This window comes from Dipodomys spectabilis, unplaced genomic scaffold (genome assembly GCF_019054845.1).
Source record: "Dipodomys spectabilis isolate Male_0828 unplaced genomic scaffold, ASM1905484v1 ptg000001l, whole genome shotgun sequence".
Taxonomy (NCBI): domain Eukaryota; kingdom Metazoa; phylum Chordata; class Mammalia; order Rodentia; family Heteromyidae; genus Dipodomys; species Dipodomys spectabilis.
The window spans coordinates 32,798,627-32,823,063 of NW_024870678.1; the positions used below are offsets into that span (position 1 = coordinate 32,798,627).

Sequence of the window (24,437 nt, forward strand, 5' to 3'; positions counted from 1 at the left end):
ACCTCATGGGTGTCTGGCCTGACGGTAACCACCGCGGTTCCCAGCCCCAGCCGGTGATCCGCCTTTCCTAGGGTCAGGCCTGGGCCTCAGCCTTTCTCCAGGCTGCGAGGAGAGGCGCGGGAACAAATGTTTACAATCAAACCCGACCTGCAGGGAAGCAAATGGGGGTGAGTTTTGGGGCGGTGGGGGGGGGGGTCTGGGTTCCCTCCCGGGCTGTGGACCGGGTTATCAATCCTGGGAGGGGCTCAGGTCTGGCTCTCCCCAGGCCCCCCCACCCCGCCCCCGGGCAGCTTTGGGCCCCAGGTCTCTCAGGCCGGTGCCCCCTCCCCGCCCCCTTTCGCAGCCCCGGTGCCTGATTCCGAAGGGGAGGCGCCTGGGGTCGCTAGATCGGGGTGCAGCCTGCGTCCCGGCGGCGGGGGCGGGGGGGGGGGCGGCGCTGCGAGGCGTGTCCGGCTGCGCCCATGTGATGGAGCTGGGAGAAGCGGGCGGGGGAGGCGGCGGGGAGGTGGTGGCTTGCTTTTTTTTTTCTTTTAAGGAGTTTGCCGCGAGGCCGGCGCTTCAGTCGCCCGAGGAGCGTGGAGAGGAAGCCTGGGACCCGCCGCCGAGCGCGCGTCGTCGTCTTCTGGCTTCGGCCCGGCTCCCCGCGGTTGGATCGAGGCGTAGAACCGGAGCCCGGGAGCCATGGGCGCGGGGAGCTCCGCCGAGCAGCGCAGCCCCGAGCAGCCGCCGGCCGGGAGCCCCACGCCGGCCGAGCTCGAGCCCTGCGCCCCCGCGGTGGAGGCGCCGGCCGCGGCCGGGGACCCCGCCATCGCCACCGCCGCCGACCCGGCCGCCAAGGTAGGCGCGCGCGCGCGCGGGGCCACCTGCCCGGGGTGTGTGTGCGTGTGTGCGCGCGCGTGTTGGGGGTGCTGTCGGGGTCCCCCCACCCCCCACCCCGATCGCCGCCGGCGAGAACTTCCCGAGCGGCCAGCGCATCCGCGAATCGGAGGGCGGGATCCCCTCTTCGCAGGGTTTTCGGGGTCCCGGGCGCCGGGGCGGGGCCGGCGCCGGAGCCGCAGCGAGCGCGCGCGCCGCGGGGACTTGCATCTTTGTCGGGGGGTCTCTTCCCGGGGGAAAGGGAGGCGACCGCGCCATCCGCAGCCGTCCACCCCGCCCCCCGCCCGCCCGCCCGCCCGCCCGCCGCTCCTCCCGCCTGGCTCCGCGGGGCAGAGAGGATGGGCCACGCCGGGCACCGGTGCGGACCTGGCCGCATCGGGAGCAGCGCCCCTCCGCGCCCCGCCCCGCTCCCCAATCCCTGGGGCTGAAAGGCCCGGGGCGGGGCGGGGTGGGGTGCAGCGGACTCGGGTCCGGTACCCGGCTCCCGCGCCGCCCCGGGGACGCCTGCCTGCCCGGTGCGGGGCCGGGGCACAGCCCGATCGCGGCCCCGGAAACCCTCTGCCCGAGCCGTGGGCAATGGGCGCCCGGGCTGCCCGGCCCCAGGGCTGGCTCGGTGGGATACGCGAACGCGGAGGGGCCGTGGGAAGTTCTCCCTACCCCACAGCCCCCGGCCCCGGGACGCGGCTGCGGGCGCGCGCCCCCCCCCCCCCCCCCCCCGCCGCGGCCACTGCGGCCACTGCGGCCGCCACCGGTGGCCCGGGCCCTGCACCAGCGAGTCTTCACCCGCCGGCCTTCGAGAAGGATGGGGGTGGGGGGGAGCCACGCCTCGTACTCGTCCCAGGCGGTGGGGGTCGGAGTGAGGAGACAATTCAGGAAGCCGGCGCGCGTTTCCACGTGAGACAGACGAGGTGCGATCTTGGTGACATTTCACGGATCTGTGACCTCGTTCCCCTGACCTCTTTAGCCGCCCTGGTCTAATCTGGTCTGAGAGACAGCTCTATTCAAGAAAATATATGTGCGTGTATATGCACCATTAAAAGTTATTATTATTGTTATTGTTGTTATTATTAGATAGGGTCTAAGCCTCCCTGGCCTGGACTCAAGTCCTCTTGCCTAAGTGACCCGATTACAGGCATGCACTACCACGCCCAGCTTGCAGTTTTTCTCCAGTTTTCAACTCATAACTGCTCTTCAAAACCCATGGTCCCCTACCACACTTAACTATCTGTGCCTCTAACAGATGCCTAAGCTTCTGGTCTATAGAATCTATACATTCTTTATGAGGTCTTAAGTCTCATAATACTTCATGGATTTAGATGCCAGCTACAGTCTCAGTGACTCTGGTGTAGAGCTACTCTTGTAGGATATGATTTTTAAAAGCATAATCGCTCAAAACTTACAACTGGGGCCGTCTTTTTTCTTAGGCTTTTATATGAATCCTTCAAGCCTTATTAAGCATTGACCCTGAAATACAGAAGTCATGCCATGTCCTTCCCAATAAACGCATTTGCTTACTGTACAATATTCCTTTCCATTCTTTCCTCTATTATTTCTTCCCATAATGGCATCTCAGCCAGCCACCATCTTGAAGCATTGAACCAGGTCTCCTTGAAAAGATTACTTAAATGATATCCATGATGTCGTTGAACTTGGCATACTTCCCAGTTATCAATTTGGAGACAAATCAATACACTTACATAGCTCCTTAGATTATAGGTTGGGTTTCATTTCAACTAGCGGAACTTGGTAGTCAGGCAAGGACTTCATTCCGTATGACTCAGCACACATAATAAGTTCTTGTCTCTTCTGACTCTTAAGTACTCCTGTCTGCCATCCTGGCCACTGGTTAGTGTCTTTGGCCTTTCCCAGCTGCTTGCACATCTGGGGTTTAGTGGCTTTGACTAATAGGTGTTCCCCAGGCAAGGAACTTAGCTGGCTGCCATCCCAAGCTGTTCCCCTAGGCGTGGTATTACCTTACACACGGTGGGCTCTCAGTAAACATTTGTGGAAAGAAATGCTTGCTAGTGGCTCTCTGCTTTTCACTGGAGACTATCAAATTTGGAAACATGGTGTCTTATCTCTACTTTTTCTTTGTCTTTTTCTTTTTTTGTCGATCGTGGGGGACGGGGGCTGAACTCTGGGCCTGGGCACTGCCCCTCAGCTCTTCAGCTCAAGGCTAGTGCTCTACCATTTGAGCCACAGCACCACTTCCGGCTTTTTTTGCTTATGTGGTGCTGAGGAATCGAACCCAGGGCCTCATGCATGCAAAGCAAACACTCTGCTGCTGAGCCACCTTCCAAGACCCTATTTCTACTTTTTCTATTGAACCTTTTAACTTTTTTTTTTTTTTTTTGGTCGGTCATGGGGCTTGAACTCTGGGCCTGGGTGTTGTCCCTCAGCTCTTCAGCTCAAGGAGAGTGCTCTACCACTTGAGCCACAGCACCATTTCCAGTGGTTAATTGGTGATAAGAGTCTCACAGACTTTCCTGCCCAGGATGGCTTTGAACCGTGATCCTCAGATCTCAGCCTCCTGAGTAGCTAGGTGTGAGTCACTGGTGCCAGGTGAACCTTTGAACTTCTTATTATTAATAGTTTTGAGTATTGGATCCTGACTGCATCCTCAGTCTAGTTATTAATAGAGGAAGTGAATGATTTGGAAAGAAACTCGGTTGGGATGATTGGGGCTTGGGTTTCTATATCTTTAGAAATTGAGTGGCTTGCTGGAAGTGGAGCTGTGGCTCAAGTGGTAGAGTGCTGTCCTTGAGCAGAAGAAGCTCAGGGACAGTGCCTAGGTCCTAAGTTCAAGCCCCAGGACTGGAACCGAAAGAGTAAAAGTGTGTGTGGTTTGTGAGCATTGAAGTTTCAAAATGCTTCTAGTCTCATAGAGACAAATGGATTGAAAACAAATGACTGAGAAGGAGCCGAGTCCTACAGGAGCTCTGCTCCTCATCCTGAACTTGATTGGTAGATGAGGACAATGGGTGGTGATTTAGTCTACAAGATGTCTTTTCCCCTTCTTGGATATAATCTTCAACTAAACACTGTTAGCAGAATTTTCACTAATACCTAGTACTACTACTTTATGTGCTCTCTACGTAGCAAATCTAGTTTACTTTACTTTCTTTCTGTTTACTTTCAGTTGGGTTGCTGGGATCTAACCCAGGACCTAGGGCTTAAAGTTGAGCACAGGCTGCCTGGCTGAGCTATGCCCAGCCCCTTTTCTCCTTAACTACCATTATCTCAACAGATGACATGTGATTGGAAAATTCTCTCTCTCTCTGTCTCTGTCTCTGTCTTGTCTCTGCCTCTGTCTCTTGTGCCCGTCATGGGACTTGAACTTAGGCCCTGGGCACTGTCTCTAAGCTTTTAGGCTGAAGGCTAGCACTCTACCACCTGAACATCAGTTCTACTTTCAGCTTTTTGATGGTTAATTGGAGGTAAGAATCTTATGGACTTTCCCACCTCAGCTGTCTTCAACCTGAGATCCTCTGATCTCTCCTTCTTCAGTAGCTAGGATTACAGGCGTGAGTCAAATGGAGATTTAAACTTTTATTTATTTATTTTATTTCTGCCAGTCCTGTGACTTGAACTCAGGGCCTGGGCACTGTCCCTGAGCTTCTTTTGCTCAAGGCTAGCACTCTACCACTTGAGCCACAGTGCCACTTTCACTTTTTTCTGTGTATGTGGTACTGAGGAATCGAACCCAGGGCTTCATGCATGCTAGGTAAGCACCCTACCACTAAGCTACATTCCCAGCCCCGAGAGTTAAGCTTTTAATTACTCAAGTTTAACACAAATTCATAGAGGAAGAAGTCCTGGTTTTATCTATGGTGCATTTCAATGAAATAGAATGATCCAGCTGAGTACAGCCTGTTACCATAGCTACTCTGGAGGCTGAGATCTGAGGATTGTGGTTTGAAGCCAGCCAACGTAGGAAAGGCTGTGAGAGTCTTATCTCCAATTAACTGGCAAAAAGCTAGAAGTGGAGTTGTGGCTCAAGTGGTAGAGCAAAAGAAGTTCAGGGACAGTGCCCAGACCCTGAGTTCAAGCCCCAGGACTGGCAAAGGAAAAAAAAGAAAACAAAGAAAAGAAAAAGAAAGAAAGAAACGAATGTACTGTAGTTTATCTTTATATCTAAATGTAAGCTCTGTGGGTGAGGTAAAGGAGGAGGATGGCTTGATCTGTTCAGTTCTTAGGGTTTAAACCTGGCCATTTTGGCCATTGTTGGGAGCAGAAAAGATTAGCTTCACTTTACCTCAGTTGTCTGTGTGTGTGTGTGTATTTTGTTGTTGGTTGGTTGTTTTTATGTTTTATTTATTTATTGACAGTCCTGAGCCTTGAATTCAGGGCCTGGGCTCTGTCCCTGAGCCTCTCTCTGCTCAAGGCTAGAGCTCTCCCACTGAAGCCATGGCACCGCTTCCAGCTTTTTCTGTGTGTGTGGTACTGAGGAATCAAATGCAAGGCTTCACGCATGCTGGGCAAGCACTCTACCACCAAGCCACATTCCCAGCCCGTTTTTGTTTTTGTTTGTTTTGCTTTTGAAACAAAGTGTCACTATTCAACCCAGGCTAGTCTAAACTCTCTATGTAGTCCAGACTGACCTCAAACCCAGTCCTCCTGCTGCTGCCTCCTGTACCCTCCTATCCCCCCCATCCCCTCACCCTCTTAACCCCTTACCCCCCTGCTAGGATTATAGTCACATAGCTATCTGTGTGTGTGTGTGTGTGTGTGTGTGTGTGTATGTGTGTGTGCCATTCCTAGGACTTGAACTCAGCATGAACTCAGCCATCCACCTGAGACTTGAATTCAATGCATCTGCTCAAGCTGGCTTTGAATCATGATCCTCAGATCTCACCCTTCTTCATAGCTACGATTACCGACATAAGTCACCAGAACCTGGCCTGAATGATCCTTTCTGTATTTTCTGTTTGATCCGGGATTTCAAAGCTAAACCTGGAACCTTGGCGTCAGATGCTCCGGCCTGGAGCCGGTAGGGAGATAGAGACTCTTGTTTTTTTTAAGCTGTGGTTAAAAGACATGATTGATGCAGACGGGAGTTCCTAAAACATAAAGATGGACACACGTGGAAGACTCTGTTGGAGATGGGTGTGCCTAGAGCAGACAATTGATGTGGCCAGCTGGGATTCTCTTCACTCCCTCCGGCGCTCCCTGCTCCCCCGCTTACCCAAGGGGCAGAGAGGGACACTGCCTCAGTGGCTGTCACCTTGTTACAGTAAAATTTGACGTGCTCACAGAGTGACATTTAAAGGGCATGTTTTCCTGTATTCTGTAGATCTTCCCCATCTTCAGTCGAATCAGCTTGCGGTTTGATTAGAAGAAACCAAGAATTAGAGATGGAGGTATAAGAAAGACACCTAGGATTGCCAAAATTAGAATATACTTGTTTCCTTTCTTTCTTTTCCCCTTTCCCTCTCCCTCCCTTCCTTTCTTCCCATCCCCTCCTCTCTTCTTTCTTGTATATGTCAGGACTACTAGGATTTGTGCTTGGAGTCCTTGCTCACTTGGCTTTTTCCATTCCAGGCTGGTGCTCTACCATGTGACCCCCACCTTTATTTCTGGCAGTTGCTGGTTAATTGGAGTCTCTCAGATTTGTCTGCGCAGGCTGGCTTTGAATCACAACCCTCCAACCTCAGACTCCTGCGAAGCTAGGTTACCAAGCATGAGCCACCAGCTCACTTAACATTTCAGTCAGCTGTCATACATTTTGGAGATGGGGGACCTCAGAGCTGGTCTCACACTGGGGGCTCAGGTACCCCTCCTGCCTCGACTCTTCCAGTAGCATGCACTCTGGTAGGGAGCTCTGCGCTCAGCTTTAGTAAAAGCTTTAATTTGTGTTTCTAGAGTGGAGCAACATCTCTTCTAAAATGGCATGCTGAGCTTGGTGAGCTGAGCTGAGGGTGGTTTGATCACAGGAAGAGGCAGAAGGAATCAGAAGAGAATGCAACTAAGTAGCAGAGTAGAGCACACGGAGAACAGAGATGGAACTTGGTGACCAGAGCAGGTTTATTGTGTGCAGATGTGAGAGGGACCCTGTCTTGTGCAGTAACCAGGGTGCCCCTCTCAGGCTGAGGGGTATTTAAAGGACACGCAGGGGAAATAAGGCCGGGTGCTATAGAAACACAGTGTGGCTCTAGGGGCTGGGGATCTAGATTAAGGCCGGAGGCTTAATTGACCTAAAAGCCAAATGCCATTTTTCTTTCAAGAAATGGTATTAGCCAAGTTCAGATTTCACCAGAAAAAAAAAAAAGAACTTGTTAGTTTTGGAAAGCTTCATGAAAGAAGACTTCCTTTTCATGCCAGCCATAATTGTCCAGTTTGGAATTTTTTTTTTTCTGGTTGTGGGAATTGAACTCGGTCTGGGCACTGTTCCTGAACTCTTTCACTCAAGGCTAGCGCTCTGCTACTTTGAGCCACAGCACTACTTCTGGTTTTCTAGTGGTTAATTGGAGATAAGAGTCTAGGGACTTTCCTGTCTGGGCTGGTTTGAACCATGATCCTCAGATCTCAGCCTCCTGAGTAGCTAGGATTACAGATGAGAGCTGTCGGAGTTGGGTCTGTATAGAAATTTACAGTACTGGGGCTTGAATGCTGGTGGCATTTTAACAATTGAGTCATGCTTCCAGTTCGTTTTGCTGGTTAAGTAGAAATGAATCTCTGATTTGTCTGCTTAGGTTGGCATTGAACTGTAATCTTCGGATCTCAGCCTATTAAGTTCCTAAGTAATAGGTGTGTGCCAGTGCTCAGCTTGTACGTTATAACTTATTTTGTTTTTATATTTTTATTTTGCTTTTTGTTGTTTTGGTATTAATCCTGGGTCCTGAACTTTTTCTGTCTATGTGGTATTGAGGAACCCAGGGCTTCATGCATGCTAGGCAAGCACTCTATCACTAAGCCACATTCCCAGCCCTTTATTTCTTTTTAAATATTAATGATTGAGGATTTACTTTGTAAAAGTAATAAAAATTGGAAGTATCTTGACCTTTGCTTTTCTGTTGACAGTAGCTTGAAACCATTGTTGATCATTTGTTGCTGTTCTTTCTAAAACTTCATCTGTTTGGAAGTTGGCAAGAATGACCTTATCTTTTCCTTTTTTGTTTGTTTGTGTTCTCTTCTGACTGTTGTATTTTGATGGAGGGTCTCCCAAATGTATGGGTTACTACTGGCAGTACCTCCTGTCTGGCCACATCTTTTCCTTTTAACAAATAAGATTCTGTTTAGGTTTTGGCTATCTTCTCAGAGTATAAAGATCCACCTTGTTCTCCTGTGTGTGTGTATGTGTGTGTGTGTGTGTGTGTACACGTGTGCGCGTGTGCTTGTGTGTGCGTGTGCATGTGCATGCACATGCGCTTGAGATTGAACCCAGGGCCTAGTAAATGGTAAGCAGGCAAGCTCTCAGCCACTAAGCCACACACCTAGCCCCAACTAATTTTTGGTTGTTGTTTGGGCAGTGACCTATTTCTTTATCTGTGAATCTTAAATTTTTCCCTCTGAGAGCAATCTGAAATCATCTAGTTTCCAGAAATTTCTTTATGCTTCTGATCCATGAAATATTGGGAACAGAACTGTTGACGGTGGAAATCCAGACTCTGGGAGGCTCCAGGCTGAGCTTCCCCCCCCCCCTCCCCCACTTTGCTGCACGGGAGGAAATGTGTTCTCCTGTTCCTAGCCTTGGGGTAGGGGGTGTCCTGGAGTGGCTCTCACTCCTCAAACACTCTTGGCTTCTCCCAAAGCAGGGTTTTATTCATTCACAAGGCTTTGTCCTCTTTTCCTTTCCTTTTCTTTTTCTAGGTCCAAGACCAGGACTTGAACTTGGTACCTGACATTTTTTGCTCATTGGCTAGTGCTTTACCAACTGAGCCATGCCTCCATCCCTGGTTTTGTCTTCCCTCGGATTTCATTCTACCTAACTTTCGTCCCATTTATTATTATTATTATTATTATTTTTTGGTCAGTCATGGGGTTTGAGCTCTGAACCTGGGCGCTGTCCCTGAGCACTTCAGCTCAAGGCGAGTACTCTACCACTTTGAGCCACAGCACTACTTTTGGTTTTCTGGTAGTTAATTGGAGATAAGTCTCACAGACTTTCCTGTTGGGCTTGCTTTGAACCATGGTCTTCAGATCTCAGCCACCTGAGTAGCTAGGATTACAGGCATGAGTCATCAGAACCCTGCTTAAAAATATTTAAATTTGGGACTGGGAAGGTGGCTCAGTGGTAGAGCGCTTGCCTTGCATGCTCGAGGCCCTGGGTTCGATTCCTCAGCACCACATAAGCAAAAAGAAAAAAGCCGGAAGTGGCACTGTGGCTCAAGTGGTAGAGCGCTAGCCTTGAGCTGAAGAGCTGAGGGACAGCGCCCAGGCCCAGAGTTCAGGCCCCACGACCGGACCCAAAAAAAAAAAAATTTAAATTTTATTTTGTGCTGGTACTGGGGCTTGAACTGGGTGCTTTCTCTGAACGTTTTTGCTCAAGGCTGACACTCTACCACTTGAACCACTTTTCCACTTCCTGCTTCTTGGTGGTTAATTAGAGATAAGTTCCCGCGTGGGCTGGCTTCAAACCTCAATCCTCAAATCTCAGCCTCGAGAGTAGCTAGGATTACAGATGTCAGACACAAGGCCTGGCCAGTGATGTGAGGTCCCTGTAGATGGCCGTTGTGGATAACATAGGTGAGGTGAGAGACCGTAGAATGTCCTCACTTACAACAGCGAGTAGAACTCCTCTCACTAGGCTTCTATTCAGTGAATTCTCCAGATGAATATTGTGGAAAGGGTTCTAGATAGATAAAAGGCCATTAGCCAGAGGCCAGAAAGAAAAGACATTAAGAAGCTGAATGTTTTAAAGGCAATCATGGAAAGGAGATGATCCAGCAAGCTGCAGCCAATGGGGGAAAAGTCCGGTGGACGGACAGAGCTTTTGCCCAGGAACTGAAGGCTTCATCAGATAACGAATTGCTGCAGAAGACCCTCTGGGCTGAGATCAGCTGATCATGGGGTAGCAAGAGACATTTTTCAGTGCAGTGTAGGTGCAGACGGGACTGGTCTGTGGAATTGGGCCAGGATGTAGGTTTGGCATAGGTACTGAGATTGAACCTGGGTACTGGGCCTTGTGCATGCTGGACTGGTGTCCAGCATTCAGGAGAGAGTTTAGGGAGTTTAGTGAATTTTTCTTTCCTAGGTTAGCCTTGAACTTTGATTTTCCAGATCTAACTAGCTAGGATTACAGCCTAGTTCCTAGATAATACCCATGATTGGAGTCAGATGTTATGGTACATGCCTATTGGTGTTTAAACGAACATAACAGGCAATTATTTACCCTTGGGGTATCTGAAGTAATTCTGGGGTGCAGTCATGCTGTGTTGCCCAGTTGGTCTTGAATGCCTGAGGTCAAATGATGCTCTTGTCTTAGTCTCCTGAGAAGCTAGGACGATAGGCATGTGCTGGAAGAGCTTCACTGGACAGGAACAACTTGGGAGTCCCAGCTTGCTCGGGAGCCACAGGTAGGAGCAGAGAGGTCAGCTGGGGCTGCACAGTGAGACACAGTCAAAAAGAAAAAGAAGGGTCCGGCACTGGTGGCTCATGCCTGTAATCCTACTACTCAGGAGGCTGAGAGCTGAGGATCAAGGTTCAAAATGAGACCAGGCAGGAAAGTCTGTGAGACTCTTATCTCCAAGTAACCAAGAAGACAGGATAGTGGCGCTGTGGCTCAAGTGGTAGAGCGCTAGCCTTGAGTGAAAAAGCTGAGGGACAGCGCCCAGGCCCTGAGTTCAAGCCCCACGACTGACAAAAAAAAGGAAACAAGTCTCTCCAGCTTGCTACTTAATCAGTTTTCTATAGCTTCTCCCTGATTCTGACGAGTTATATTCAAGCTAGATTAAGTGGTGCATGCCTGTAATCCCAGCATTCAGGAGATCAAGGCCATCCAGGGTTACATAGAAAGATCCTATGCCAGAAAAAAAAAGATACATTGCATTGTGTCCTTGATGGTTTACTTGTGATACATAAAACAAGATTGTTGTTTAGCTCCTAACTAACTGTCACATATCCAGAATTTATTTTTGTGTCAGACCTGGGGCTTGAACTCAGGGCCTGGGCACTATCCCCCAGAGCTCTTATGCTCAAGGCACAAGCACTCTGCCACTTGAGTCACAGCTCTGCTTCTGGCTTTTTGGTCGTTAATTGGAGATAAGAGTCTTACAAACTTTCCTGTCCAGGCTGATTTCAGTCCACAATCCTCAAATCTCAGGCTCCCGAGTAGCTAGGATTATAAGTGTGAGCCACTGGAAGCCTGGCTTTTGGTGATCATTTTAAAACTAAATTATGAGAAACAGTTTGAAGAACGTCTCTTTAGAAACGTGTATTTGAAATTATCCCTCACGTGGACATGCATGTACAAAGCTTGCTTGCCACGCACATTGCTGCATACCGTGGACGGGTTAGTTAGCCTTTGTCTGTCTACTTTGATTTAAAAAAAATAAAGTGGCCTGAGTGCGTCACCGGTATTTATGCTTGACTTCTGACTCCTACATTACAACAGCAAATACTTCCCTGGTGACTGCAGTCCTTTCGCTCTGTTTTATATGAAATACGTTCTTGAAAAGCAATGGAGAATATTTTGAAAGTTTGCTAAATCTGCCCTGATTAACACTGTATTTTCCTTTCTTCATACAAGCTAGTGCAGAAAATTTAAGTAAGCTGTAATTGTGCTGAAAGAAAATTCCAAGTGTGTGTGTGTGTGTGTGTGTGTGTGTGTGTGTGTGTGTGTGTGTGTCTTCCTGGTGATTGAATTGGATTGAATCCAGAGGCCTGAATATTCTTAAGTTTTACCTAAATGTGAGCTGTGTGTCAACCACCAAATGGACTGATTTTAATGTCTACTTTTTAAATTGAAAACTCTTCAGAGCCTGAATTCTCCCTCACCTTTTTTTTGTTGTTGTTGGTCGTGGGGCCTGAACTCTGGGCCTGGGCACTGTCCCTCAGCTCTTCAGCTCAAGGCTAGCGCTCTACCACTTGAGCAGAGCACCACTTCCAGCTTTTTCTGCTTAAGAGGTGCTGAGGAATCGAACCCAGGGCCTCATGCGTGCAAGGCAAGCACTCTACCACTGAGCCACCATCCCAGCCTTTTTTTTTTTTGTGACAGAGTCTCACTGTGTAACCCAGGCTGGTCTTGAACATGCTACTTTGCTGCTTTACTCTCCAGCGTTCTGGGTTTACTTTGAAAGCAGGTTTCTGTTGCTCAGTTTGGACAAGCCTTATGTTATTGATAATAAAACTTGTTCTGGTTTGATTAAGATGAAGATCAGTCAATCTTTTGATATACTTCTGAATGCTCTAAAGGTAGTTTGCAGGGGTGGGGGGTAGGGGGGGGGAGGTCCTCTTTGGAGAACCTAGTGACCGAAGGCCCTGTGATTTTTATCTAGACTCCCAACAGTGACAGATTGCAAGTGACTTGTGGCTTGGGCCTGGGAACCCTTTTGGGACAGGCTGGAATGCCAAGAATGTGGAAGTTGTGGGGAAATGGGTCATGGTTTAAAGTTTTATTCTGGACAGAGCAAGATTCTCAAGCTGTCCCTGTGATTCTGGAAGTAGCTGGTTCGTTTCCCAGAGTGCTTCAGTTGTAGGCAAAGAGCAGCTGAGTTAATTTCTGAGAACTGAGAAGCTAGGGGCGGGCTGATCGTAGACGTGATTGATGGATGCCTCTTTTCGTCCTTGCTCAAGATCTTGGAAGGGAAGTTGAAGAGCATTGGGCAGTGATGATGTTGCTTGTAACGCCACCCCTTCTCGCCACCCCTCTAGTAAACCTGGGTCCTGCTGCTTCTGGTGCTGGGCTCTGCTGGGATCTCATTTGAGTTCTGTTTCAATTACAGGTGGCCACAGGACTGTAGTTTCTGGTGGACTTAAGCTAGTGGAAACGTATTTTGTTCTCAGTGGTATCTAATTGCTGGGCTAAAGGGCCACCAGTGTGACAGGGCCACCTGCCAAAGTGGCCTGGGGAAAATGGTTCATGATGAGCTATACAAGTTGGTGAGGATGGGAGGGAAACTCTGGGGGAGAGTGAGGAAAGGGGTGACACTGTCCAGAAACAAATGCACCCTTGAGCAGCAGCGGTGGCTCACGCCTGTCCTTCTAGCCACTAAGGAGGCTGAGATCAGAAGATTGTGGTTTCAAGCCCTTTGGGCAAGAAAGTCTGGGAGACTCTTATCTCCAATTAACCACCCGAAAACCAGAAGTGGCGCTGTGGCTCAAAGTGGTAGAGTGCTAGCCTTGAGTGAAGAAGCTCAGTGAGGCGCCCAGGCCCTGAGTTCAAGCCCTACGACCACCACTACCAACAACAAAACACTCTTTACTTGACTTACATAACTGTAGCCCCTCTACACATTACCTTTAGAATAGCAACAATAAAGTTAAAAATGAAAAGAAAGTGGACTTCATGGTGAATCTTTTTTTTTTTTTCCTTTTTGGGTTGGTCCTATGGCTTAAACGCAGGGCCTGTGCGCTGTCTCTGAGTCTCTTTGTGCTCAAGACTAGTGCTTTTCTACTTGAGCCACAGCAACCACAGCGCCACTTTGGCTTTTTCTGAGTAGTTTATTGGAGGTATGAATCTTATGGACTTTACTTTTTTTGGGGGGGGGGGGGGGGTCCGGTCGTGGGGCCTGAACTCTGGGCCTGGGCGCTGTCCCTCAGCTCTTCAGCTCAAGGCTAGCGCTCTACCACTTGAGCCACAGTGCCACTTCTGGCTTTTTTCTTTTTGCTTATGTGGTGCTGAGGAATCGAACCCAGGGCCTCAGGCATGCAAGGCAAGCTCTCTACCACTGAGCCACCTTCCCAGCCCCCTCTCATGGACTTTTCTACCTGGGCTGGCTTTGAACTGCAGTCCTCAAACCTCAGCTCCTGAGTTGCTGGGATTACAGACATGAGCCACTGGCACCCAGCTGAGTCTGTTTTTGTTTTTTGTTTTTTTAGACAGAGCCTCCCTCTGTAGCCTTGGGGCTGGCCTCCAACTGGCAATCCTCCTGTCTCAGCCTCCAGAGTGTTAGGATTGTAGGTTTTGATGGTGAATATTTGCAGAATAGTCTTACTTTAGAGAAGCATGCGGAAAAATGCCTTAACCTTTAATATTCTCCCTTACTCCCTCCTTCCCTCTCTCCCTTCCTTCCTTCCTTCCTTCCTTCCTTCCTTCCTTCCTTCCTTCCTTCCTTCCTTCCTTCCTCCCTCCTACCCTTCCTTCCTCCCTCCCCTCCCTCCCTCCCTTCCTCCCTTCCTCCCTTCCTCCCTCCCTTCCTCCCTCCCTTCCTCCCTCCCTCCCTTCCTCCCTTCCTTCCTTCCTTCCTTCCTTCCTTCCTTCCTTCCTTCCTTCCTTCCTTCCTTCCTTCCTTCCTTCCTTCCTTTCCTTCCTCCCTCTTTCTCTCCCTCCTTTCTTCCTTTCCTCCTTCCTTCCTTTCTCCTTCCTCTCCCCATCCCGTACCTTTTTTTTCTTTCTTTTTCAAGACAAGGATCTCCTTGAGTAGCCTAGGCTAACCTCAGTAGGTCCTCCTGCCTCAACCTCCCCAGTGCAGAGGTTACAGTCATGCTGTGCCATACCCAGTAATGTATGATGCATATGTCCATAAAGAGAAATACAATAAACATCTCTTCTGGTTCGGTTCAGAAAGGTGAGGTGAGAGAAGAAAGCACAATTAGAGCATGAATAGAGAAGTCTGGCAGGCTTGTGGTGGATGATTATGCATGTGGGAGTAAGAGTTTGCCTTCACCCGATCAGCAAGGTCAAGCCAGTAATTACTGGTTGCTGTGTCCATGGGTATTATGTGAGGAATATGAAGGCAGGTTACAAACCTGAGTTTATATTTCTAATCTGGAGCTAAAAGAATAATTTCAAATGATGAAAGAAATGCTTTCTTTTTCTCTGGGGTATAGATTTTCATTTCATCTGAAAATGATTGTCTTTTTAGGTGGTAGTACTCAGCACTGGTGTGGCTGAGACATATAGAGATGCTGTCTCCAAAAAGAGAGAAAGAGAGAGAGAGAGAGAGAGAGAAAGAAGAAAGAATACACACACACTAGGGGTGTGTGTGTGTGTGTGTGTGTGTGTGTGTGTGTGTGTGTGTTGATACTAGGGCTTGAACTTTGGGACTGCGTGTTGTCCTGTAGCGTTTTTACTCAAGATTGGGACTCCACTACTTGAACCACACTTCCACTTCTGGCTTTTTGCTGGTTAAAGAGTTTCACAAACTTTTCATTCCAGGCTGGCTTTGAACCACTATTCTCAGGTCTCAGCTTCCTGAGTAGCTACGATTATAGGCGTGAGCCGCTAGCACCTAACATATGCTAAATTTTTGTTTTGGTGCTGAGAATCAAATCCAGGTCCTTGTGCATGCTAGGCAAGCACTGTCCCCTGACTACACCTCCAGCCAGCCCCCTTATTTCTAATCTAAAAGTTGATCCAAAGTAGAAGGATGAATTTTTTTTTTAAAGTGCTGGTTGTAGGGCTCGAACTCAAGGCCTTGTGCTATCATTTGGCTTTTTGGCACCCTACTGTTTGAGCCTCCATTCCAATTACACTTTTTGCTGGTTGTTTTGGAGATGGAATTTCTTGCACTTTTCTACCTGGGCTGACTTTGAACCACTATCTTCCAGGGTTCAGCCTCCTGGGTAGGATTATAGGAGTGAGCCACCAGTATCTGGCTAAAAGATTGTAGTCTCTGGTTGAAAAGAGGAACATGGGATATTACTCAACTTTAAATATACACTATTTGGAAAACTGCTCAGGTTATAAGATGATGTAATTTTTTTTCTTGGTGGTAGTGGTTACAGGGGCTTGAACCCAACTCCTGTCACTTGCTAGGCAGGTATTGGATTACCCTTGCTTAGACTGCAATTTTTTTTTTTTTTTTTTGGGTCGGTCATGGAGCTTGAACACTGGATCTGGGCGCTATCCCTCAGTTCTTCAACTCAAGGCTAGAACTCTACCATTTGAGCCACAGCGCCACTTCCTGGTTTCTAGTGGTTAGTTGGAGATAAGTGTCTCATGGACTTTCCTGCCCAGGCTGGCTTTGAACCAAGATCCTCAGATCTCAGCTTCCTGAGTAATTAGGAATATAGGCGTGAGCTATTGGTGCCGGCTAGACTGCAGTTTTTAAGACAGGATCTCACGTTTTTTCCTGGGCTCATGCCTGGACCACGATCCTCCACTTTTCCATTCCACTGGAGTGGGCAGGCGCATCCCTACCACACCCAGCTTCTTCCTTTGCGATGGAGTATTAAAGAGAAGACCTCTGCCTAGGCCGGCCTGGAACTGCTGTCCTCTTAAATTCAGCCTCCCAATTACAGGCATGAGTCACGGGCACTTGGCATTGTTGTGTTGGTTTTTATTTTGGGTCTGGTCGTGGGCCTGAACTCTGAGCCTGGGCGCTGCCCCTCAGCTCTTCAGCTCAAGGCTAATGCTCTACCACTTGAGCCACAGCACCACTTCCAGCTTGTTTTTTTGCTTATGGGTGCTGAGGAATCGAACCCAGGGCCTCAAGCATGCAAGGCAAGCGCTTTACCACTGAGCCACCTTCCCAGGCCAGAAATTGTTTATTTGAGACAGTCTCTCACCTTGCAGCCCAGGCTGGCTTGGGACTCTCAATCCTCCGGCCTCTGCCTCCCATGTGTTGCAGTTTTCACAAATGGCCTCCTAGTTTCCTTCTTTCTTTCTTTTCTAATGTCCTTATTAAATTACGTCTAGGTTTATTTATTTATTTTTGTTGGTCATAGGCCGTGAACTCTGGTCCTGGGTGCTGTCCCTTAGCACTTCAGTTCAAGGCTAGCAGTCTACCATTTGAGCCACAGTGCTACTTCCAGTTTTCTGGTAGTTAATTGGAGATAAGAGTCTCATGGACCTTCCTGCTCGGGCTGGCTTTGAACTGCAGTCCTCAGATCTCAGCCTCTTGAGTAGCTAGGATTACAGGCGTGAGCCACTGGTGCCCAGCCTACATCGAAATTTGATTGTATTTAGCAGGGTAGTGGTGCTAGGGAAAAAAGTAGAAAACGGAGTTAAAAATCAGGAAAATTAAAAACTCTTGGCTTAATTTTACATGTTCAATTACCTTCATTGTTCAAGTAATCCGAGCAATTGCATCTGATTGCAGTAATAACTGTTTATCGACTCAGCTTTTATGCACTTGATTTCTCCATGAGCTGAAGGCCCTCACTTAAGCCTTTGTGCTTTCTCTAGCACATTTTCTGGGACCAGGAACTACTGTGGAGTGAAAAGCTGCAAATTGTTGTGTTTCTGAAACTGTGTGCGGCTCCGCAGTGGATCCTGGAGATTCTGTGCCTGTGTGCTCGCCGCGGGGAGGATCAGAGGCAGCCCGGGGCTTGAATGAGTGGCAGATTCTTCCTCTGGCAAATTCAAGTTAAGGGAAGTGCCATCCAGTTGTTGCTTTTTATGGTCATGGAGAAGGGGGGAAAAAAAACCCGTTGCTGTGAGCTGACCAGCTGGTTTCGCTCAGCTTCCGATAAGGACTTGAGAAGGACCCTCATTTATTCTTTTCCTTGCATCTGACCACTGAGAGCTTTGTAGTTTGGTTACTAGAAAAGCAGATTCTAGGATTATAACTGAACTAAACTTTAAGAAAAAGTTCTTCCTTTCTGTGTGGGACTTTTATTTTATTTTATTTTTTTGACAGGGTCTGGCTGTGTAGCCAAGCCGGTGGTTGTGTTGATTCTTGATTCTCCTGACTCTCCTGCTTCTCCTAGGACTTGTCTTAGAAAATTACTTTTGGCCACATAAGTGGGAGCAACTCATTCTAGTAAATGCTACTCCTTAATAAATTGCTACTAGATTGTGTTTATTTTTAGTAGAGTTGTATGTGTACATGTTTAACAAACCTACTTAGGGGTCCGTTAATATAGCTTTCTGTGCTGTTTTTCCCATAAGGCGTTAGCTTGATGTAAGACATAAGGTAAAAGGAGTCTCTTCTGTGAATAAGGCATCCATGCAAATGAAGTGATGCACACATGCAAATGATGTTTTCATGCAAATGAAGTATATATGCAAATGAGGCACCCCTATAAATGTCTGAACTGTGGTGTTGGATCATTCTGCTTTTCAAAATTTCCCTCTTTGAAGCTAACCTAGGATGAAAGTGAGAATCTCCCAGATCACAGAAGGTGGAGGGCTGGGGGCGTGACTCAGGTGGAGAGCACTGGCCCAGCAAAGACAAGGCTCTGAGTTCAAACCCTTGTGCTCCCCTCCCCCCAAAACAGGTGGAATGAACAAATTGAGGGCTTAGTTGATTTCATAGTCATTCTAATAGAGTCTGCTATAGGGCACATTACATATTCTTAAACCAAGCCCAGCGCCCCCCAACACCCCAAGATTACCAAAATCCTTCCTAATCAAAGGCATGAAATCGAGCAGTAAAACTGCCTGCATACAAGTAGTTGCTTATTCTATAAACAATGCATATTTACTACAGATGCTTTTCTTTTAACATTCTTTGTGCCATTGGTTCCAACTTCAGACTATAGATCCAGTGGCTAGTGGTTTGGGGTTTGTTGGCTGACTAGCTTATATTTTGTTTTCCCTAAAATTTTTCTCATTTACTGCAGAGTTTCTCTGAATAGTATTTCACAGTTGTTTCCTATTTGATCTTTCATGTTTAGTAGAGGAAGCTTCTAGAATAAAGAATGCCAAGCCATCTGGGAGGATTTCATCATCATCGGTGAGTGTATCTTTTTTTTTCCCCAGTCCTGGAGACTGAACTCAGGGCCTGGGCACTGTCCATGAGCTTCTTTTGCTCAAGGCCAGCACTCTACCACTTGAGTCACAGCGCTCCTTCCGGCTTTTTCTGTGTATGTGGTACTGAGGAGTTGAGGCCAGGGCTTCATGCATGCTAGGCAAGCCCTCTACCACTAAGCCCTTCCAGTCTGTGAGTGTATCTTTTGTTGTATGTGTATGCGCCAGTACTGGGGCTTGAGCTCATAGCTTCCTGTTCTTTCTTGGGTTTTTCACTCAAGGCTGGAGCTTTGTGACTTGAGCCAGAGTTCTACGTCCAGATTTTTTCTTTTATTCTTCTTCTGGTTATTTGGAGGTGAGCGTGTTACTGATTTTTCTGCCCTGGCTAGCTTTGAACTGCAGTCCTCACGTTTCCTGAGTAGCTAGGATAAGAGGTGTGAGCCACCAGTGCCTACCTCGTTTAATCTGGAGGGACTACCAGACTGTTCTCCATAGAAGTGCACCGATGTACATTCTAACAACTGTTTGCGAAAGTTTTGTTCTTGCATGACCTTGCTTTCACTCGTTATTCTGCCCTGGAGGTTTCCAACATCCCAGCCAATGCGATGTACCGGTGTCTCACTGTGGTTTTGATTTGAATTTCACTAATGCTAATCATATTGGTGTACTTTTTTAAAACTACTCCCTATTGCTGGGATTATAGGTGTTCATGACCATGTCTGGCTAAAACTAGGTATACTATACGTCACCCTGGCTGGAAAGAGATTTTTTTTTTTAGCATCCTTCCTACCATCTGTTGTCAGTGGGACCACCTGCAGCATCTATTTCTTTCCAGAAGATACTGTGACTCACCTTCCAAGTTGTGCTTTTAAATTCTCTACTCCTGGCAGAAAGGCTGTTTTTATTCTTATTTTTGTCAAGTGACTTTGAGTAGATTAATCAGTAGAACATCTTAGTGATATGGAAAGTCATTTCTTATGACCTAGATGTTTGGACTAGTTTTTAACTATTCACCATTGGTGTCTTGGCAGAAAATTGCCAGTAAATTGGCGTGAGGTTGAATATAAGTATTAATCATTGACACCAGTACACATTGTTTGTCTCCATCTAAAAGTTTTTTTTTAATTGTAGTAAACAAATAGGGGCTGGGAATATGGCTCAGTGGTAGAATGCTTGCCTAACATGCATGAAGCCCTGGGTTCCATTCCTCAGTACCACATACACAGAAAAAGCTGGAAGTGGTGCTGTGGCTCAAGTGAAAGTGCTAGCCTTGAGCAAAAGAAGCTCAGAGACAGTGCCCAGGCCCCGAGTTCAAGCCCCAGGACTGGCAAAAGACCAACCAACCAAAAACAACAAATAGAAATTCTGTGTATAAACATAATTTTGATAGTGTTGACCCTAAGGAGACCCTGAGGTAAAATTTTCAGTGCAGAACAACAAATGTTGGTTTTCCAAAATATTTCCATGTTCTTGGAGACACACATGCACACGCATATGCGCACACATGCACGAGAGAGAGAGAGAGAGAGAGAGAGATAAAGATGTTAAAGAACTGAAACTGTAAAAGTTAATTTCGATAGCACAATAGCCTCATTATAGTCATTCTTGGAAATGTTTTAGTATATCCAGAAATGAGCTAAAAATTTAAACTTCTCCAAGAAATTGCTTCATGTTGGAAAGGAATTACATTTCAGGGTGCCAGTGCCCTGTACGGCCTGCTTCTGTTTTTTGCTTTGGGTTTTGGTGGGGGATGAGGAAGGGTGGCTGTTGAACTGATGTTCTGTATGCTGGGTGCTGTGGGAAGATGCTGATCAGGGAGGAGGCTGGTGAGGGAGGACTCTGGGATGAGGCCACTGAGGGAGGATGGTGATGAATGATACTGATCTGGGAGGCGTCTGGCCCCCAAGCGCAATTACAGGGGAAGTTCTGGATGAACAAAGAATGGGTGTGGCTCCAGACAAACACAAGAAACTTCTCTTGGTTATTGTGGTTCTATTTCCCTTTGTTTCAGCTCTGACTTTGGAATACTCAGCCTGGTGCTTTTACAAAAGATTGAGATAGCCCATTTATGCTTTTGTGCTTTTTTTGTTTTTAGATTGAGTTGTCTGTTTAGTAATAAGAATACAAGACAACCTGTCTTTTCAAAGACATCCTGTGCTGGAGACTGCTTTTCCTGGCGGTCTGGAGGGGGAATTCTTTGCCATGAGCACAGACTAAGAAAAGCAGTCTCAACCAAATCCTGCTTTGCGTCATTTAAAGAAAACAAACAAATCTAAAGACAAAGGCAGCAACCTATATAACCTTGCAGACAATACTTTGTCCTTAGGGACAATTACTTCTGCTGCTATTTAAGGTAGCTCTTCTGCCTGGGGCTCACATAGCCAGGGGGTGTGGGACAGTTGCTGTGTTGGCCAGAAAGGTTTTCAGTTTCAAATGCAGCCGGCACTGGGCTTGCTCCAGATTTAAGACAAAGTCTGATTTTATCTGGGGAAAGGGAAGCAACCCCCACAATCAGACCCAGACAGCCACAGGAGGGGGGGGGACCAATGAGATGGCTCCTTATATTTGCTGTCTTTAAGGAAGAGTATTTTGACTGGACACTAGCTACTCTGGAGACTGAGATCTGAAGATTGTGGTTCAAAGCCAATCTGGGCAGGAAAGCCCAGGAGACTCTTATCTCCAAATAATCCCCTGAAACCAGGAGTGGTGCTATGGCTCAAAGTGGTAGAGTGTTAGCCTTGAGCAACAGTGCTCAGGGTCAGTAGCCAGGCCCCGAATTCAAGCCCAACACCAACCAAACTACTTCTTGTTCTTGTTTGTTTTGTTGGTCGTGGGGCTTGAATTTTGGGCCTGGACACTGCCCCTCAGCTCTTTAGCTCAAGGCATGCACTCTACCACTTGAGCCACAGCGCCACTTCCAGCCTTTTCTGTTTATGTGCTGAGAAATCGAACCAAGACCTCATGCATGTGAGGCAAGCACCCTACCACTGAGCCACCTTCCTGGCCTCTTCTTGTTCTTATTCTTCCTCTTCTTTCTTTCTTTTTCTTCTGTTTGTTCATCATTGTTCTTTCTTTCGTTCTTTCTTTCTGGTGCTCATACTGAGGCTTAAAGTCAGGTCTGGGTGCTGTCTTTTAGCTTTTTTGCTCAAGGCTGGTGCTCTACCACTTGAGCCAGCTTTTTGGTGGTTAATTGGAGAGAAGAGTCTCACAGACTTTTCTGCTTGGGCTAGCTTCAACCCATGATCCTCAGATCTCTGCTTCTTGAGTAGCTAGGATTACAGGCATGAGCCACTAGCACCTGGCAGTTTTTTAATGGAAAATGATTTGGTACATTGTCCTTAAATAATCTGTATGAACTTTGTGGAACTGAAATAACCCCCTGCAATTTATGCATATTCCATTCATTCAAAATCTGTTGCTTAGGGCTGGGAATGTGGCCTAGTGGTAGAGTGCTTGCCTAGCATGCATGAAGCCCTGGGGTCCATTCCTTAGAACCACATACAGGGAAAAAGCCAGAAGTGGCGCTGTGGCTCAAGTGGTAGAGTGCTAGCCTTGAGCAAAAGAAGCTCAGGGACAGTGAGTGCCCAGGACCTGAGTTCAAGCTCCAAGACTGGCAAACAAACAGACAAACAAAACCTATTGGTTGGTCACAGATATTTACTCAAAGGCTTAACTGTTAAATCTTACTTATAATTTAGTTACCTGTCTCATTTATAAAATGAGCACGTTTAAATTTGCAAGTAGACTACTGTCTCCCATTTTCACAGGGCTCTGCTTCTTATTTTTTTTAAATAGCATTTCCTCTTTTTTAAAACAAAGTTTAATGGCATTATTATTATTATGCATGCATGAGTTGTTCAGGGTGAGTTTCATTGTGACACTTTTACACGTGTATACAACATCTCAATCAAGCTCACCCTCAGGTCTTTACAATGGTAAAAACAGGAAAAAAATTCAACATTAATAAGAATTTTGTTTTTGTCTTTCTTTTTCTTTTTGTGGTGGTGGCCAAGGAGTACTAGGACTTGAACTCATGGCCTAATTTTCTCTAGCTTTTTTTCAGATAAGGTCTAGTGCTCTTTTGGCCCAGGGCATCCAGAGACCGTTAGCCTCCTACCGCTGCCTCTTGAGCGGTTGAGGGTGCGGGTGCAAAGCTCCATGTCTAGCGAGTTTGTGTGTGTGTGTGTGGGGCTGTTTTGGGTGTTTTGCTTTCTTTTTCCTGGCCTGGTCTGGCTTACTGATCTTCCCAGATTGCTGCCTCCCAAGCAGCTGAGATGATCACTGTGAGCTACCACCCAAGGCAAAATTTATTTTTCAAGTACAGTGGTTTGTTAGGTGCTAGTAGTGTGTGTGTGTGTGTGTGTGTGTGTGTGTGTGTGTGCGCGCGCGCGCGTGCACGCACGTGTGTTTGCAATCCGGGGGATCAAACTCAGGGCCTTACAAGTGCTGTGCCTATTGATCAACTCCCTGATCCACCCCCTCATCTTGAACACAGCGGTGATCACTGAAGCGCACAGGTGTACTCACCTCCACACAGGTGCTCCGGGAAGCTAACGGGAGCATGCGTGTGTGCTCATGTAGCACAGAAGAGGCAGTTCTCTTCTGTTGTTTTACTGCTGTGGAAGGCAAAGTACTAGTATGCGCAGCTCTTCCGTTTTGGGTATTATTTAAAGCAGACAGTGGTGAAAATGTTTCGTTACACAGAGTTCTTGGTGCTTTTGTGGATCAATTTCATATTAATAAGGCTTTGTGGCGTTAATTGGAGTAGCTAGGATTACGGGCGCCTGGCTTCCATCACGGTCTCTAATCCTTGGACGCCTAATGCTTTCCGGGTGTGGTTTCCAGGCCCTGGTAGGGAAGAGACTCTCATCAAGCTCTCCTGTGGGCTTTGGTTATTAAATAATAAAATAATAAAAAAATATACAACTCTCCTTGATCTAAGAAAAAAAATGTATAGTTCGAAGTCTAGATATGTAAAGAAGTAGCAATATATGCTAAAGGGGAAAAGGTAGGAAAGATCTAGGCTTAGAAAAGAGAAGTGTGGAATATGCAAGTCAAAACCAGTTTTTAAAAATTAAGAAAAAGTCTTGTGTTGGTGGCTCACGCCTGTAATCTTCACTACTCAGGAGGCTGAGATCTGAGAATTGAGGTTTGAAGCCAGCCTGGCATGAAACTCCATGAGGTTCATTTCTAGTTAACCAGCAAAATGTCCGAAGTGGAGCTGTGACTCCAATAGTAGAGCACCCGCTTTGAGCAAAAAATCTGTGACTACACCACACCCAGGCCCTGAGTTTATGTCCCAGGTACTCACATGCATGAACACAGGCAGATTCATGTGCACGCACGCGTGCGCACATACACACACACACACACACACACACACACACACACACACACACACACACACACACACACACACACACACACACACACACAGAGTGGTGCATGCCTGTAATTCCAACATGAGACCGAGGGAGAGGGGAGAAGGATCAAGCTGCATAGTGAGAGAACATCTCCAAAACCCAAAATGAAAATTAAAAAACGTATATGGGATGTTAAGTTCTTGAATGCTATAGTGTGGCACAGCCCGCGCCCCCCCCTCCCCCAGTACTATAAGGGCTGCCCTAAGGCTTCATGGCTTTTGGTCAGGGAGTGCTTGCACCTCAGTGTTTTTGTTGATTGATGTTTAGGCTATGGCCACTGTTTTGCTATTAAAAAGAAATCACTCAAGGATGAACAAACTTTCATCCATCATATAAATAGAGCTATTATATAAAATGCAAATTATGTCCCATATACTTACTAGCTTGGATGTGTCCTTCAGCAG

At 47.2% G+C, this 24,437-nt stretch overlaps 1 protein-coding gene across 1 annotated transcript in view; it reads left to right on the plus strand.

Moving 5' to 3' along the window:
• The first annotated feature begins 563 nt into the window (after window positions 1-563).
• Window positions 564-24,437, plus strand: part of Akap12 (A-kinase anchoring protein 12) — a 70,240-nt gene continuing 46,366 nt past the window's right edge. Inside the window, exon 1 of the mRNA XM_042691133.1 lies at window positions 564-837. Coding sequence (XP_042547067.1) covers window positions 682-837 — 156 coding nt within the window. The 5' untranslated portion in view covers window positions 564-681. The remainder of the gene's footprint in view (window positions 838-24,437) is intronic.